This window comes from Lepisosteus platostomus, chromosome 6 (genome assembly GCF_059453375.1).
Source record: "Lepisosteus platostomus isolate fLepPlt1 chromosome 6, fLepPlt1.hap1, whole genome shotgun sequence".
Classification (NCBI taxonomy): domain Eukaryota; kingdom Metazoa; phylum Chordata; class Actinopteri; order Semionotiformes; family Lepisosteidae; genus Lepisosteus; species Lepisosteus platostomus.
Genome location: NC_142616.1, coordinates 9,566,912 through 9,583,162, shown reverse-complemented (window position 1 = coordinate 9,583,162; position 16,251 = coordinate 9,566,912). Strand labels below are relative to the sequence as shown.

Sequence of the window (16,251 nt, the reverse complement as noted above, 5' to 3'; positions counted from 1 at the left end):
TTTCTCAGAATACTTATTAGTTTAATATACCGCATACATTTTACACAGTTTAATCCAGCCAAAGCGAAGAACAACATTTAATAAAGAGTACAAAAAGAAAACAGTGCAGACGTGTTATTTTAATCTTACGTTCCTGGCCAGTCACAGACTTGACAAGGGCACAACTGGCAAACAGATTTGGGATTCGGGAAGGACTCCATGACCTGCATCTTTTGCAGGAGGTAGGTCAAGCAAACTTTCAAGACTGGCGTCCATCCCAAGCCAACCCATACGGGATCTGTAGTCTTGCGAAGATCACACAGAGGCAGGGCTCCTGTTGTGTTATCGCTACTGAACAGTATATCGGGTTTATTTTGGAAATCCCTCTAAAGTTTTTCATGCAGAATTGATTACTTTTTTCCCTTCTCCGTGTGCCTTTGTCCGTGCATCGCGTTGTGCGATTTGAAGTCTGTTAAACCTTGATATCGGATCGAAACACGGTCGTTCCGGACACCCGGTGTGCTAAGGAGTTCTGATCCGTTTTGAACGGAATACCGTTTATGGGGGGGTGATGAATTTCAATTACTAGTTAAAAAAAAACGAAACTGGGGCACATCGAAATGACAATGTACGGCGCTCCAGTACAACCAGGATAGAGGAATGAGTCAGAATTCCATGGGTTGATCCCGAAAAGAGGAGACTGTTTGGTCATCAACTCATTGCGCACGGCAGCAGACAATCACAGCCTGCTCTGCTAAGACTGGTTTGGGGAAAGAGGAAATTTCAGCTGGACTTGTCAAGGTTTAAAACACACAACCTATATCCCTGAGAGACCCGTTAGTGTCTAGAGTATTATATTATAGTCTGATTAGTAGATACTGCTTTCCTTCTATAAGTTAGTTTTAGATTAATGAAGAGACACTTTTTTTTTTTGGTAATACGGCTTCAGTACTTTAATCCTCAGAGCCTAAAGTTTTGTTCTCTTTTTTTATGTGCCGAAATGATGAGCCGTATTGCTCACAGTGACTAGTGCATTTTGTCTTTTCGGCTTTCGGTGGGTTTCACCGATGCCGTTTCCGCTCAGATAAGATTTTACCTCGCGCATAAAAGTGCCTCTTTCATAACAAATATATCTGCGCTTTTATAAAAAGAAACGAGGACGGTCGATCAGCGGCGGGTCCCAAAGGGGCTCGCCAGAATCGGCGCTGATAATCTTCTTCAGCGTCCGGGTAACTCTGATCCTCAGAACTGCACCCCGACGAGCAGCCCAGCTACCAGGACGAACAGCCCTGCGGAGAGCAGAAACAACAGAGAAATGTCATCTTCTGAGTGTCATGGACGCCGTAGTTGCTTCCGGACACGATTCACCAGTCCCTGCATAAAACCAGTCTGCAGGTAAACAGACGTGGGTACAGCTTTGTCTTGCCTGTCAGACTTGCATTAGCCCGAAACTCAGATTCTGGGTGTTAATGTACACCAACAAACAGGGTGGATTCACTGTGCAGTTAAAATGTTCGACTCCAGGCTCGTTACTAACGAGTGTAACGCATACGGCCGACAATACTGGTTGTGCGTGCCGGCTTGCCAGCGCGGTGATGTCACTGCCCTTCCCTGTGAGTCGCAGGGACCACAGCCGCCAGGTTGCGGGGAGGTCTCCCTTTAGCTCAGCTGGCTGGGTCCCTGTTGAGTGATACTGGAGGCCTGGGTTCAAGTCCCCAACGGTGGTGGGGGGGATGACCTGACTTGAGGCGGCAGCAGTGAGGGTGCATACCCACCTGAACCCAAGAGCATTCCACCTTGTTTCTTGGCAGCATAAAAAGAACCCTTGAGATGCATCACTTGACTCGCAAGGGGTCTTTTTAGAACGCTGGTGCAATATTGATACATGCAGTGAACGGACGAAACGGAACATAGGTGTCACAAATTGAAAAAAGAAAAGCAAACCCGCGGTAAATCGAAAACACGCACAGTACAGATGCCATATAAGGTATCTGGAATAAAAGCTATCACGTTCCTGAGTGTATTTTGATTCCAGTGCCCCAAACAATTTCACTTTCAAGCTCCTTTGCGGGTGAGGCCCACGTCCCTCGGGAACTCGGGGGTGAAAGGCTTGAGGATGCTCAGATCATGGCCTCTCCTCACCCTGGACCTCCTCTCAGTTGCCGTTCGCTTGTCTGATGGGGGTCTCCAGACGGTTCCCGCGGAAACCGCGGAACCGGCCTGCACAGCAGGACCGAACGGCTTTCCGGCCCGTCGCACGACCCGCAACGGCTCGTGCACAGTCCCGCGAGGGGAGCCGGGGCTCCTACTCCCTGTACCGCCGGGACGACACGCAGCTTACCGTGCATGGCCACGAAGGCAGGCCTGTTCCCACCGGAAGGAGCAGTGGTGTTCAGTAGATTCACTGTGCCGTTACTTTGAACTCTTAACGTTGCAGTCCCGAGCTGCCCTGCAGATTGAAACACACACCTCATGAGTCTCCGCTCTCAGGCACAAGGCTAGGTCGGTCCAGGATGGGACGCCAGTCCGTCCTGTAGATATCTGGCTCCGGCCTGGGGTCACGGATCTGGTCTCCTGACCTGGCCTGAGAGAATTTCAGAAGGGACATCTGCTGTTGTATGTGACACCGCAGAAATAGCTCAAAGGCGGGACAACATCTTCAAGAATTGCCACTGGACCATAAGTAGAATGTGGGCTCTTAAAACCCCATTCGTGGTAATAAAATGGCTGGACTGGGATTATAAACACCTCTCTAAAACCGTTGCAATTCGGGGGGCAGTGTGGGAAATCCACCTTGTGTACCTCTCCTCAAACTCAATTCAAAGACTCAGGTACTTTAATGGCAGTCAGACTGTCCTGGGGATGGCATATAAAAGCATCCTGGCATCTAACATGACAGCTTGGTATGGAAGCCCTGGGGTTGAAAAGCAAAACCAAAGACACATTTCCACAGCAGTGGACAGCAAAGTATCTATCTATCTCAAGCCTTCACTGGAAGGTGCTGTGACTCCTTGCATCCCTACAATCCACACAGACACAAGAGCCACAAGCACACATGCTCACAGTTCGCGCCAGGGCCAGGTTTCCCAGAAGCCAACTGACCCACCAGCATGGCTTTGGACTGTGGGAGGAAACTGAAGGGCCTGGAGGCGCCATTTGCTGATGGAAATTCCGTTGGTGAGGAAGCCTGACGTGGCCAGCTTGTAGCGGCAGGCACTGATCGTTTATCACAATAGATCAATCACCTAAAGTCTCCTTACAGCTCATTTCACCAACAGCCCCTTACACAGAGCTCAGGGTAGAGCTTCTTACAGCAGAACCTCAGAGTCTGATCTCAGCATCTCAAATCTGGGTCAGAAGGAAACCTACTAACAAGCTGAGCAGAGAGGTTGGAAGCAATCGGTATGAAGGGGGTTTCTCAAAACGCTCTGTCTCCGTTCTGGGCAAGGGGCTCAGTGTGAGACTGTTCCCGTCTGGGAATGATCCCGTGATCCTGTGGAATCATGTCATGATGATGTAATCAAGCTTTAGAGGCTGAGTTGCCCGCTGTTTGTTGAAACTGACGTTCTTTACCATTTACAAACGGAGCTAGCACAATAACAGGAGGGACACACCACCACAGAAACATTACCGTTCACTAAACTCCCAACAGCCAGAGAGATGGAATATTGTGCTAAAGCTCTGCTCCTTATGACTTTGAGATTTCTCACAATGAAGGCGCACTTAATGACATTGTTCATGGTTGTGCCGGTGATGTTGCCAACTGTGTTCTGAAATGAAAGAGAGACAATACTCATGAGGATTTATCAACGTCACTTTGAACTCCTTGTCAAAACACAGGTCTTTCGCAGATATCCTGACTGTACACGGAGAAGACCGTGTTTGTGAAAGTAGTTGAGATTTAATCATTTCCTTTTTTCATAGTGTAGCTTTGTTGGAAGGAAAATGCCCAGGAACACCCAGTGACGTAACAATAGTGAAGACAGTGGAATGCAGTAACCATCCGCCCCAGCTCCCCTGATAATTCCTGTCCAAAATCTCAACTCTCAGAGCTAGCACAACCAGAGCTGGTCTCAACCCAGACTCCACACAGCATAGCTGCCCCATGATCAACCCAGCTGAATTCACAGCACCCCAACACCCACACTTGCCAGCTCACCTCAACCCAAGCCAACACCAGCCTAGCTCAACTCAATTCCCACCCCCCTCACTGTGTTTCTCAACTCAACCCACCTTAACACCAAACTGTGTCAACTCAAGTTAATCCACTCCACCCTAAACCAATAACAAGCCAGCACAGCCCGACACCAACCCAGCTCAATAGATAGCAAACCAGCACAGCCCCACTGTCTACAAAAATAGAAAAAACCCAAGCTAATGGAAGAGAGATTAAACAAGACATTATAATAAAGGGCAAGAGAGATCATGGTCCAAAATGCATCTCTAGACATGAGATAAAGGTGAACAAATGAACACTGAGAAATAACTTCAAAGAAGATCATTTTGGAAGAGTGAATCTCTATAAAGTCCTCTTATCTCTTGATCTAGTTCCTATTCACGAAAGGCTCCTGGGGCACCTTGGCTGTTCCAAAGTTTACCCTCCTTTTTAACAGGCTGGTGAAAAGAACTGAGAAATTCTTGATCGGTTTTTAAGCACCACTGGGCCATTGCAAAGCCCCAGCATTGTCATTCACAGCATTTCTCCTTTTTCCTGTGCTGTATATCGATCCATTTCCATCTGCTTCACCTAGAGAGGCTCAAGGATGATTTAACAGAGCTTTGTCTTTACACATCCTGTTGGGAAATCCTCAAGTTGCACCTGTCCCTCAAGAGGAAATTTCTCATGTCCATCAAGGGAACAAATGAGAGGAGAGAACACAAGTGTTCATGAGACGAGAGGCAACAAAATGGGGGCTGGGACCTGCCTGCAAAAAAGCCAGATTTCTAGTGGCTTGCCTGACTTTCATGCCTCCTCTTCTTTCCACCGGTAGATTGCTGGTGCGCGTGACGGCTCATACATGCTTCATGCTTCACTGACATAGTTGATGCTGTGGTTTCCCAATTCGAGCCCGGGAGGCCACTAAGGATGTAGATGTTCCCGCAACCAACACCTAAACGTCCATCTTTCAAAACACCGTGCCGTGTGGCATGAAGAAAGAGATTCTCACGTCGCCGTGGCAATCGGCCGTGTTAACATCCGGGACGGGTCAGTGTTTCACGCTCTGTCGGCTTCATGTCTGCCTTCCTGTTACTACTTGGATAATAGCTCAAAAAACAGAACCTCTGAAACCCCTAATCCCCATCCCCTCAACCTCCCAGCACTGCCTCCAGTACAGACCTCCCCCCAGATAAAGACACTTACATTGAGAATTTCTGGACTCAGGCTGGATCCATTACTCGAGTAGAGTGCGCGATAGAACAGTGTATCGCTTGCGTTCTGAGCACACACAAAGGCATCTCCCTGTGGACACAAGGCAAAGCCAGGCATGTCTAAGGTCACACTGACGATAAGACAATCTCTAAGTGACAAATGTATTATTTGCTTATAGAGTTATATTTACAAAAAGATCAGCTGCGAGAAGGCAACAGCAAACAAGTGACTGATGGGATCAGGGATCTACAGGACCAGGGCTGGAGACCCCTGTACTGACTGGATCAAGGTCTTACAGGACCAAGGCTGGAGATCCATGTACTGACTGGATCGGGGCTGAACATGACCAGGACTGGAGACTCCTGTACTGACTGGATCAGGGCTGTACAGGACCAGGGTTGGAGACTCCTGTACTGACTGGATCAGGGTCTTACAGGACCAGGGCTGGAGATCCCTGTACTGACTGGATTGGGGATCTACAGGACCAGGGCTGGAGACTCCTGTACTGAGTGGATCAGGGTCTTACAGGACCAGGACTGGAGACTCCTGTACTGACTGGATCTGGGTCTTATAGGACCAGGGCTGGAGATCCCTGTACTGACTGGATTGGGGATCTACAGGACCAGGGCTGGAGACTCCTGTACTGACTGGATCAGGGCTCTACGGGACCAGGGTTGGAGACTCCTGTACTGACTGGATCAGGACTCTACAAGACTAAGAAAGAAGACTCTTGGAATAAACACACAAAGACTGCAGAATCATCATCAGATACAGTGTATGTCTTGACGGACCAAGATGGAGAAATGTAGAAGAAATTAGTAGGCAGCAACCTAAATGTCTGAAGGACAGTAATAAGCAGTTTAGGTAAATAAAGGCACTTAATTAAAAAAATATATATTATTGTTTTTACTGCAACAAAAGCCCACCATCCATTCTTAACCTGCAGTTCCCTTGTGGGTGTGTTTAATTAAAATGTGGGTGTGTGATTTAAATCAGGAAACGAGCAACGATAATCTGCAGCAACTCAGAGGACACCCACTCCGGTCCTTTCTACTGGGGGGAAGGGGATTGAAATAAACATTCTGGCTCAACGAGATGGGAAGAACATGAAAATGGCAACCTCACGCCAAATGGAGGTTTCGTTGAGGATTCCCAAGATGGCTCCCTTTCTGGTGGCGTTACTGAATGCATACTGTACCGTGCTGTTGTTGTCGGCGGTTGTTAAGATGGCAGCGATGTAGCCGCTCGAGTTTCCCTGGAGATTAAAAGAGATGCCGGTGGCGCTCGTTGTGTCTATAGCGGTGGTCGCAAAGAGACAGTTTCCACTGGAGGACGGGTCACAGCCTGTGGGAGTCTCAATGCAGAATTTAGTAGCTCCACAGCCATTCCGGGTGATGTTTCCCTGTGGAGAGTGAGAAATAGAAATGAATCAAGACAGTTCAAGCTGTACCTCACAGGTCTCATACGAACAGCTTTAATGCACTTGGCAGTTTGGGGGGATGAAGTCTTTTTTCATCTGATGCTACTCGTTTATTAAAAATGGTCTGAGGCTCAGCGACCTGTGAGACTAGCAAGCAGGTCCTGACGGTGCGTTTCCCTCAGAGCAGGGCGACGCGCCGTCCGTGTCTCACGACCGCTCTGCCTGTCGACGGCCGCGAGACAGCGAGCGCGTGGAGGCCTCTCACCGTGAACGGAGCTGCCACAGTCTGTCCGTCCACAAGAACCGTCAGGCCCAGGAGCAGGAGGGCGACGCTGAGTCTTTGATCCATCTGGAGGAGGAGAGGAATAGGATCGTTCCACGTGCAGTAGTAGTAGAGTGCAGTGCTCTATAGTGATATGGTAACCTATGGTACAGTGCTGTACACTATAGTAGTAGAGTGCAGTGCTCTATAGTGATATAGCAGCCTATGGTACAGTGCTGTACACTATAGGAGTAGAGTGCCGTGCTCTATAGTGATATAGCAGCCTATGGTAAGGTGCTGTACACTATAGTAGTAGAGTGCAGTACTCTCTAGTAATATAGCAGCCTATGGTACAGTGCTGTTCACTATAGTAGTAGAGTGCAGTGCTCTATAGTGATATAGCAGCCTATGGTAAGGTGCTGTACACTATAGTAGTAGAGTGCAGTACTCTATAGTGATATAGCAGCCTATGGTACAGTGCTGTACACTATAGTAGTAGAGTGCAGTACTCTATAGTGATATAGTAACCTATGGTACAGTGCTGTACCCTAAAGTAGTAGAATGTAGTGCTCTATCATGATATAGCAGCCTATGGTACAGTGCTAGTAGTACGTTATAGCAATATAGTAACCTCCTCCTCCTTCTTTGTCCTTCAGATGAGACTTAAAACATAGGTCCTGACTCTCCATGATCACTTAATATCCCAGGATGTTTCTCGAAAAGAGTAGGGATGTTGCCCTGGTGTTTTGGCCAAATTTCCACCTGCCCTTTACCAATCATGGCCTCCTAATAATCTCCATCTCTGAACTGACTTCATCACTCTGCTCTCCTCCCCACTGAGAGCTGGTGTGTGGTGAGTGTACGCAAGCACTCTGGCTGCTATTGCATCATCCAGGTGGGGCCACACATTGTTGGTAGTGGAGGGAATCCCCATTACCTGTAAAGCGCTTTGAGTGGAGTGTCCAGAAAAGTGCTATATAAGTGTAAGGAATTACTAGTGTTAACCTATAGTACATTGTAGCTGTAAAATGTAGTAACCCATAGAAGCATGCAGTGCCCTATAGCGACATAGTAACATATACACTATAGTAGTACAGTATAGTAACCTATAGTAGAAAGAAGTACCCTACACATAGTACAGTACAAGTACATGTAGTACAGTAGTATAGTGGTAAGCTGTAATAGAAAGCAGTAGTTCATACTGTAGTAACATAGTAACCTCCCATACAATACAGTGTTGTACACTATAGAAGTAGAGTATTGTAACCTATAGTAGAGAGCAGTACCCAATAGTAACATAGTAACCTATAATATTGTACGGTGTAGTATAATACAGTAGCAGAGTGTAGAAACATATAGAAGAGTGCAGTACTCAACAGTAACAAAATAACCTATAATACTGTACAGTGCAGTAACTGACATTAGAGTGCAGCACTGTATTGTAATACGGTAACGTATAGAACAGTCCACTACTACAGTGTAGTACCCTATAGTAACATAGTAACCCACTGTGCTATTTACACACAGGATGGACATTTCTTATTTAAACATCTTCCTAATTTGGTATCATTCTTTCTTATCTGCGGTGACCCAGTTGGGAGTCTTCTTCACTGCTGTGATGTGTCCATCTTGATTGATCCTTAGTATGAGGGAAGCTGGGATTGTAATTCGACAGTCTGATAGATACGTACTGTAACATTTATTTTCTGTCATTTTAAACTAGAAATCTCCTGCTGTACAACCACAAAATGCACCTACAATACATATTCTGTACACATGCGTTTCAAGTTAATACGCATCCGCACATATCTGCTGTAAAAGCTGAGTGTGCAGAAGCACAGCTGTAAGCGAAGGCGATGGTAGAGAAGCAAGAGGAGTCAGGGTCAGCCCGAGCTCAAGAGAGCAGACAGAGTCTTGCCTTGTTCCTGCAGGTCAGCTGTGGGGCTTCTCTCCAGTGAGCCGCAGTGTCTTCTCTCCCGTCCAGATGCAGAATGACAGGTTCCTGAGGCTGTGCCTTTTTGTACCAGGTGTTACACAAAAGAGGGAGGTCCTTAATTATTAATAATCATTCTCCTAAGAAAGATTTGGGACATCTTCCTTCTTGACATTTATGGAACATCTCTTCCTTGTTTATTACTGGAATCTCTATATTATAAGCGGTTAAGTGCATCAGAGACATACAAACCAGTTACAATGCATCAGGTATTTTTACAAGGGTCATTTTTCATGGGGAGGCAGGTGTTTTTAACCCCCACACTGAAAAATCTACACCTTTACACCTTTAATTGTGCCATGATTGCCCACAAGATACAATAAATTTCCTGGAGCAGACTAGACTCTCTCTGTTTTTATGTTTCCTGGAAATGTGCTTCATTTAGCCTTTTTAAGGTTATAAGCTCATAAGGTTACTATTAAGATGTTCTTTATTACACGTTTAGTCAGTATTGTCCATTCATAATGACTTTTTAATGTTGGTGGGTCAACAAGTTGTTTCTGTCTGCCCAGCGTTACTTATTGCAAAGTAATTAGACCACAGACACAAAAGGCAATTAAGGCTCAACACAAGTACCATTCCATTTCCAGAAATCACCTGAACTCAAGGACTGACTGAAGAACTGAAATATGATTCTATGTATCTAACTGTTCAGTTTTCTGCTAAAAGAAATCCACCTCCCTCAAGATCAAACCCAGGGTTATGTTGAACTCGCACAGTTCTCTACAAAAAGGTAGTCAAGGTCAAGAGATGTTTTCGAAAAAAAATGCTCGGTGATTTTGTTTCCTGTTTAAACAGAGAAACAGGACAAAGTGAAGTGGAGAAGTGGTGTGTCTTTACACAAAGGATGGTGGGGGTGTGGAAAAAGCTGACCAGCCATGTTGTTGAAGCTGATACCCTGGCTTCTCTCAAGACACAGCTGGGTGAGATCCTCCAGTCAGGACAGTGGGCTCTTCTTTACACAGAGGGTGGTGGGGATGGGGAACAAGCTGCCCAGCCATGTTGTTGAAGCCGATACCCTGGCTTCTCTCCAGACACAGTTGGGTGACATCCTCAGGTCACTTCGCTACTAACCAGATAGGCGAAATGGGTGGAGTGGCCTTCTCACGTTTGTGACCCATCTGATATCCCTGCGTTAGTGTCTGGGGTGTCCTCCATCACCACGGAAAGGAAGCCTCGAACCCTTTCCCCCGGCAAACCCACCATACGAGCGGGCTTTTGTAGACCTCCCTTAAATGCCCCACCTCTAAAGTCTGGAAGCGTCGGGGATATTTTTGATTCACGAAATGAATGCCCTGAGCTGTGGGGAAACTCGGCTTCTGCCAATCCCCATTTCACATGATTTCGAAGCCACGTCATGGAGCAGAATCGCCTGGAATGGCTGTCAGGTAGATCTGGTAGATCCTGCTGGACAGGATGTGGGCAGGAGTTGTGCTGATTTTGACTGTGTGGGGAATCAAATCGAATAGACAAATTCCTACTGCAAGAAATTGTATAGGGTTAATAAAGTGATGTTGTTAATCCTGTTTTTTAGGCTTGGCTATATTTAGCAGGTGAATCACAGTTATCTGATGGGATCTCCCTTCCCATAGGGATTTAGACTTGGAAGAACTTTACTTTGCCCCACAGGTAACTTCATTTGTGTTGCTGGGTACATTAAAAGCACCTCCTTCATACACATAACAGAAAAAACCCTGATGACACCATATTAAAACATCGGTTGATTAATGCTTCTTTTGTTGCACATAATGGGAATGGGAGGTTTTTTTTTTGCTCTAAACTGGCATAAAAAGCTGGCGCTTTAACCTAACGACGAAGTAAGATCCTCTCCAGCCGTTTTGGGTCAGGAGCACATCGAACAAAAGTGCGCAAAAGAAAGTGAAAACTAAAGAAAGTGGACAGAAAGCTGAGAGACAAAGGGAAGCCTCTGCAGTTCTGGAGTGTAGCTCTGCTGTCGGTGTGCTTTATGTGAGACAGCCTGAGTCGGGAAACAGCTCTCAGGCATAAACGTACGAGAAATGTGCAACAGCAGCCAGGCACAATCAACACAACACAGTGCAATGCAATAATACACTATAATAAAAACAGCCAGTAAGAGGTGCAATAAAAAAATGGAGTATGAAGAATTGCACGCAGTCCAAAATATACAGAATAAACCAGAATGTACAGTGCACAAAGAAAATGTTTCGCACAGTATACATACAGTATACTGATGGAAAAAAGAAACACAACATTTTCTGGAATGAGAATCCTATAGTTTATGAACTTTTTTAAAAAAAGTTCTGTGGCTTGAGCCACAGCCACGACCGCAGTAGATCCGGCCTTAAGGTCCCGGGTTCGAGGGAAGGAAGTTAGGTCAGACCACATTCATCAAGACCTCATTTCATAGCAGCAGAAATGTGTTCGGTCACAAATTCCCTGCAGGCGGCATCAGGGGCTCACAGCTCGCTGGGTCACGACTGTCTCAGGAGCAAGCGTCACGCCTGATAGTCAGACAGGAGTGAAGGGAAGGATTGTCTGTGGAGAGTGGAGTCTGTAGCAAAGGCACTACATTTAAAGTGACAGAATTTCTATTCCCCTGCTCCTTCATTCACTTTATTTGGCTCCCCACACAGATGCTATTTATTAATGCAGTAGTGAAACCAGTCATTTTAGCAAAAGTCCTATTGAAAGCCATAGTGTCACGGCGAAGAGAAGGATTGTCTGTAGACCTGGTCCTGGTGACCTTCTGGTTTCCACCCTGCCTTCATGAGATAACTGAAGCCTGCAGTGATCTAAGACGTTGCTTCATTCCAACATTTACATCTTGTTTCTAGTCGCACGTTTGGAATTTTATTTCCCTTATAAGTTTCAACTGTTTGATTAGTATTAGTATTGGTATTAGTATTGGTATTGGTATTAGTATAAGTAAAGGTATATTTTTTCAGTAAAGGTAAACGCTGACTAGAATTGTACAAAGCACCCCCACAGGCTCGAAGGTCTGATCTGGTCCTCGCTAGTACATCCCAAAGATCAGCCCAGACACCAGGATCAGCATCCCTGCAGAGAGCAGAAGCAACAGAGAGACGTTACCTTCTGAGTGTGAGAGCAGCTTTAGTTATTTCAGGACAAGACTAACCAGTTCCAGCAAAAAAAAAACACAGTCTACAGGTGAATAAACATGTGAGTTCACCTGCATTTGATTTTGCACGGAATCACATGTGCCGTGTGTTAATATACAATAACACATGAGGTTGTTCCACTGCACAGTCTAAATGTTCAGCTCCAGGCAGTACAGAGCACCTCGGCTCATTACTTGCTACATTCCTTAACAGGATAAAGCCCCCCCAAGATACAGTACACCATCTTGTTTCTCAAAGGGGGTCCTGTCAGAACTCTTAAAGAATATTTCTACAAAAATAAACCAACAAAATACAACACAGGCATTACAACCAAGCAAAAGAAATGAAATGATCTCTTAGCCCCTTTTTTATCACTTTATTGGTCATATACAATTTCTAGCATTAGGAACCAAAGTTCAACACTCTGTGCAAGCATCTATGAAATGTCTCCGTTATGGTTATAAGATAAGATCACTTTATTGGCCATACAAAATTTTTTTAAATAATGATTTGACATTTATCGTGATAATTATCTATATCAACTGATATGAAATGTTTTATCGTGATAATGTTTTTGGCCATATCGCCCCCAGCCCTACGCGGGCCGGACTTGGAATTCAATAAATCTAGGAGCTTTTTTCATAGCAACATAAATTTATATTAAGTGAATCATAATAATAACGTAAATTTTGAGGGACAAGCTAGGAACGTCCATTACTGGATAGACAGGACACATACGAGTCCATGACGGGACAGACACGCATGCTTCTCTCCGGCTGCCCGCGGCCCGTCTGCCTGTATCGCTGTGACTCAGAGGGCAGTCAGTGCCAGGCAGGCTGGGAGTGGACACGTTGCAATAGTGTTAACACACTGTGTTTTACGAACTGATGGGATGAAGTCAAGCAGTTCATGGAGGGAACTCAATGATAGCAAGTGGCTGTTTGATTAACTGGGCTCCAGACTGACCGACACAAACCTTGGAAAAGCAGTTGCGAGTAGCAACATCATCAAAACCAGCTAACATCACACGCCTCACCAAAGAGAGGCAGTTCCAGCCATCACATTAGGGGTGAGTTAATTAAATGTTTGACCAAATATAGCAGGCTAATTTTTAAATGGATAATTTTGTATGGCCCGCGAATGATGTTATAAATATCCAAATGGCCCTTGGCAGAAAAAAGGTTCCCCACCCCCGTTGTAAACTGACACGGTTACAACACAACCTGTAAATCCAGTTCTTTGATTAAACCCTTCGGTCTCAGTGTTTGAAAAGTTGAAATGCAAAATAACGTCGTCAAAAATTCTTTTCACTTTCGCCTAAACACCGGGGGTGTAAGTTTATCAGCTACATTTTGGATGACAATCGTAACTTCCTTATCAAGCACCTTAACAACAGCCTTATCTGCCCAAATGCGCATCTGTCACTCCTAAAGTTTGAAGAGGCTGAACAAAACACAAGGCACCTGGATTCAAACTCAAAGAACTTTATTGGCATGACCGATAAATTACAGGGCTGCCAGACTGTAAACAATCCGTGGAGACGGCAGCTCGCGGCAGGCGCTCGTGTTTTAACCAGGGGTTATCCTTCTTCCTGGACTGAGGAGGGGTATACTGTAATTCGGCTCTTGAAGCAATGTCACAACACAGGACGAAAGGAATAAAGGACTTGCTAGTTAACGGGTAATCATACTGTATCGTCCCCCTACCCCCACACTCTCGGTGTTGGACTGCACTGCTACCCCATCACCCTTGACCCTGACTGTGTTGCCCTATATAAGAGGGGTCCCCTTATTCCCTTTCGCCCCTTTGTCCTGCTAGGCGATAGTGCGGGTCCCCTCGCTATCTCCTCTTCACTCCTCCTCCTCCAAACTAAAGGGCGACAAATCCCGCCGTTGTTGGAACTAAAGGCCAATTCACGAGGAAGAACACCACGCAAGAATCAAGCGTCATGGAGCGAAATTGTGGCTTAAGCCGCTTGGCTGAGGACGGACCTCCCGGCCAGGGGACAAGGAGACCAGGACCTCCAAGCAGGGTGGCCAAGGGGCAGCTGCAGAGGTGGAGGTGGGATGCAAGAGACGTGCAAGAGAGAGAGATAGAGAGATTGATAAACTATTGATAAACATACAGAAAAGAATATTAAAGTATTGGCTACACCTAAAAAACAGCGACCAAAATTCCTAGCACCACAAAGCCCTGCTGAGCCAAGAGCTGAGCCCAAAACAGAGCCCCCTGAGCCAGCTGGTCCTGAGGCTCACCGACCTGAGCCACACCGACACTAACCAGCCTCAGGACAGCACTGCTAGAGCACCACAACCCAGACTCAACCACATCACAGCACAGATCAAACAGCAATATCTCACACACTGGGACACACACACACAAACACAACATAAACTGGAATGCTACAGAACCCTAAAGAGACAATACACACTAGCTGAATATTTGACCAAAATAAAAAATAACAAACAGAAACAGACCCTGACGAAGTACAGGCTCAGTGACCACAGCCTGGCCATAGAAACTGGGCGACACAGGCAGACCTGGCTGCCCAGAGAGGACAGGCTGTGCTCCCACTGCCAGCGGGGAGAAATAGAGACAGAGGTGCACTTCCTACTGCACTGTGACAGATACTCTGGGATTAGAGAAACATTCTTCCCGAAATTCAGAAATCTAATCCCAGAGTTCCCACACCTGCCAGAGTCACAACGGGTCCCAATCCTACTGGGAGAGGGAGGAGGGAACTCAGTTGATCTGGCAGCCCAGTATGTGATCTCCTGTCACAGCCTGAGGAACAGTGAGCCTGTCTTCCAATAATGCTCCATCTGTCTACAGTATACGTAAATATTTTATGATATGCCTTTGTTGTAAATGTCTGTAATATGTCTGTAGATTTTATTTTACTTTTATTTCTTGTTTTGTTTCGTGTTAATTTGATTATTTTTATTTGCTTTGGCAACACTGATCGTAGCCATCAGTCATGCTAATAAAGCACCTTGAATCGAAATTGAATTGAATTGCTCATTACTGACAGCCGAGTCCAATTGAGTTTGGTTGTTCCTCATCCCTCCCGAACTTTTGTTATAAACTCCATTTCACACCTAAAAGTGTTTCCAAAGCGTTTTTTAGTCGTCCGTCTCACGTCCGACTTCCGTTCTAACCCGTGTTTCAATCCACACCGGCTCCGCGAGACGCGAGTCTCACGTCTGTCCGTCCGGCGCTTTTTTACGCTCCGTGTTCATTTCAAGAGGTTTAATCTTTTGTTCATTCCTGTACTGACATTCTCTGAAGCATATGGCTCTGTCATAAAAAATGCAAAATGTAAGCATTGTGTACTGACAAGTTTCAGGATTTAGATCATTTCTGATTTACGTTTTTGTGATCTACATTTAAAAGGGCTGTTTTTATTTTGCTGTAATGTTTAGTTATTTGAATCTAGAAATCTGATATAAAGAAATGTATACTGTTGAGATCAGCCTTGCACATTTTAGATTTTGCACTTGACAGAAGAAAGACCTGGAAGTTTCCTTTCTCCCTTTTGCAAAAAAAAATCTACACTTGTTTTTCTAAAAAAATGCATTTACGCGCACCCGAGTGAGGCGTCCATTCAAATCACAGGGGTCCATTCAAATCACACAAAACCCCCACCTCCTACACCCTGTGAACTATATAAGCACCATCTACAATCATATCATGATCATGCGGGCCCAGAGTGGTCCATTGTATACAGTGCCAAGTTGTCACTTTGCTGTCACGAGCACAAGAAGCAGCTGATGACGCCGACACGGGTCAAGTATTGAGGCTATGGAGCCGCAGTAAGCAGATCTCTTGTTTGTCCACCCGCTCCTGTCGGGGGTTAATCAACCACACTGTGTTGTAACGACAGGTAGTCCGGCTGTTTCGGGAGGCGTGGTCAGTCATCAAGTCGCGTACCGTTTCTGGGTGATTACGTAGTTAATTACGTAGGATGAGAGTGGTGTTGTCTGGAGCACTGGGAGGGTATAATTCTATGTATTGAGACACTGATTAGTGATCAATAGGGGACGAGTTAGTGAAGCTCGCCTGTGAATTGAACGCTCTGATCAATGTTAGCCGTCGGCTCGGTTTTACCATGAAACGCAGGTTTGT

At 45.8% G+C, this 16,251-nt stretch overlaps 1 protein-coding gene across 1 annotated transcript; it reads right to left on the bottom strand.

The window, feature by feature from the left end:
* On the bottom strand, nt 1-9,059 carry LOC148660083 (ferric reductase 1-like). Its single transcript, XM_088634104.1, has 7 exons — nt 8,951-9,059; nt 7,036-7,119; nt 6,549-6,752; nt 5,342-5,440; nt 3,611-3,749; nt 2,321-2,428; nt 1-1,268 (listed from the first exon to the last, which is right to left on the bottom strand). Exons 2-7 carry the CDS (start codon nt 7,117-7,119, stop codon nt 1,222-1,224), a joined length of 681 nt encoding a protein of 226 aa, XP_088490230.1. The 5' UTR covers nt 8,951-9,059; the 3' UTR covers nt 1-1,221.
* Between the last annotated feature and the right edge of the window lie 7,192 nt (nt 9,060-16,251).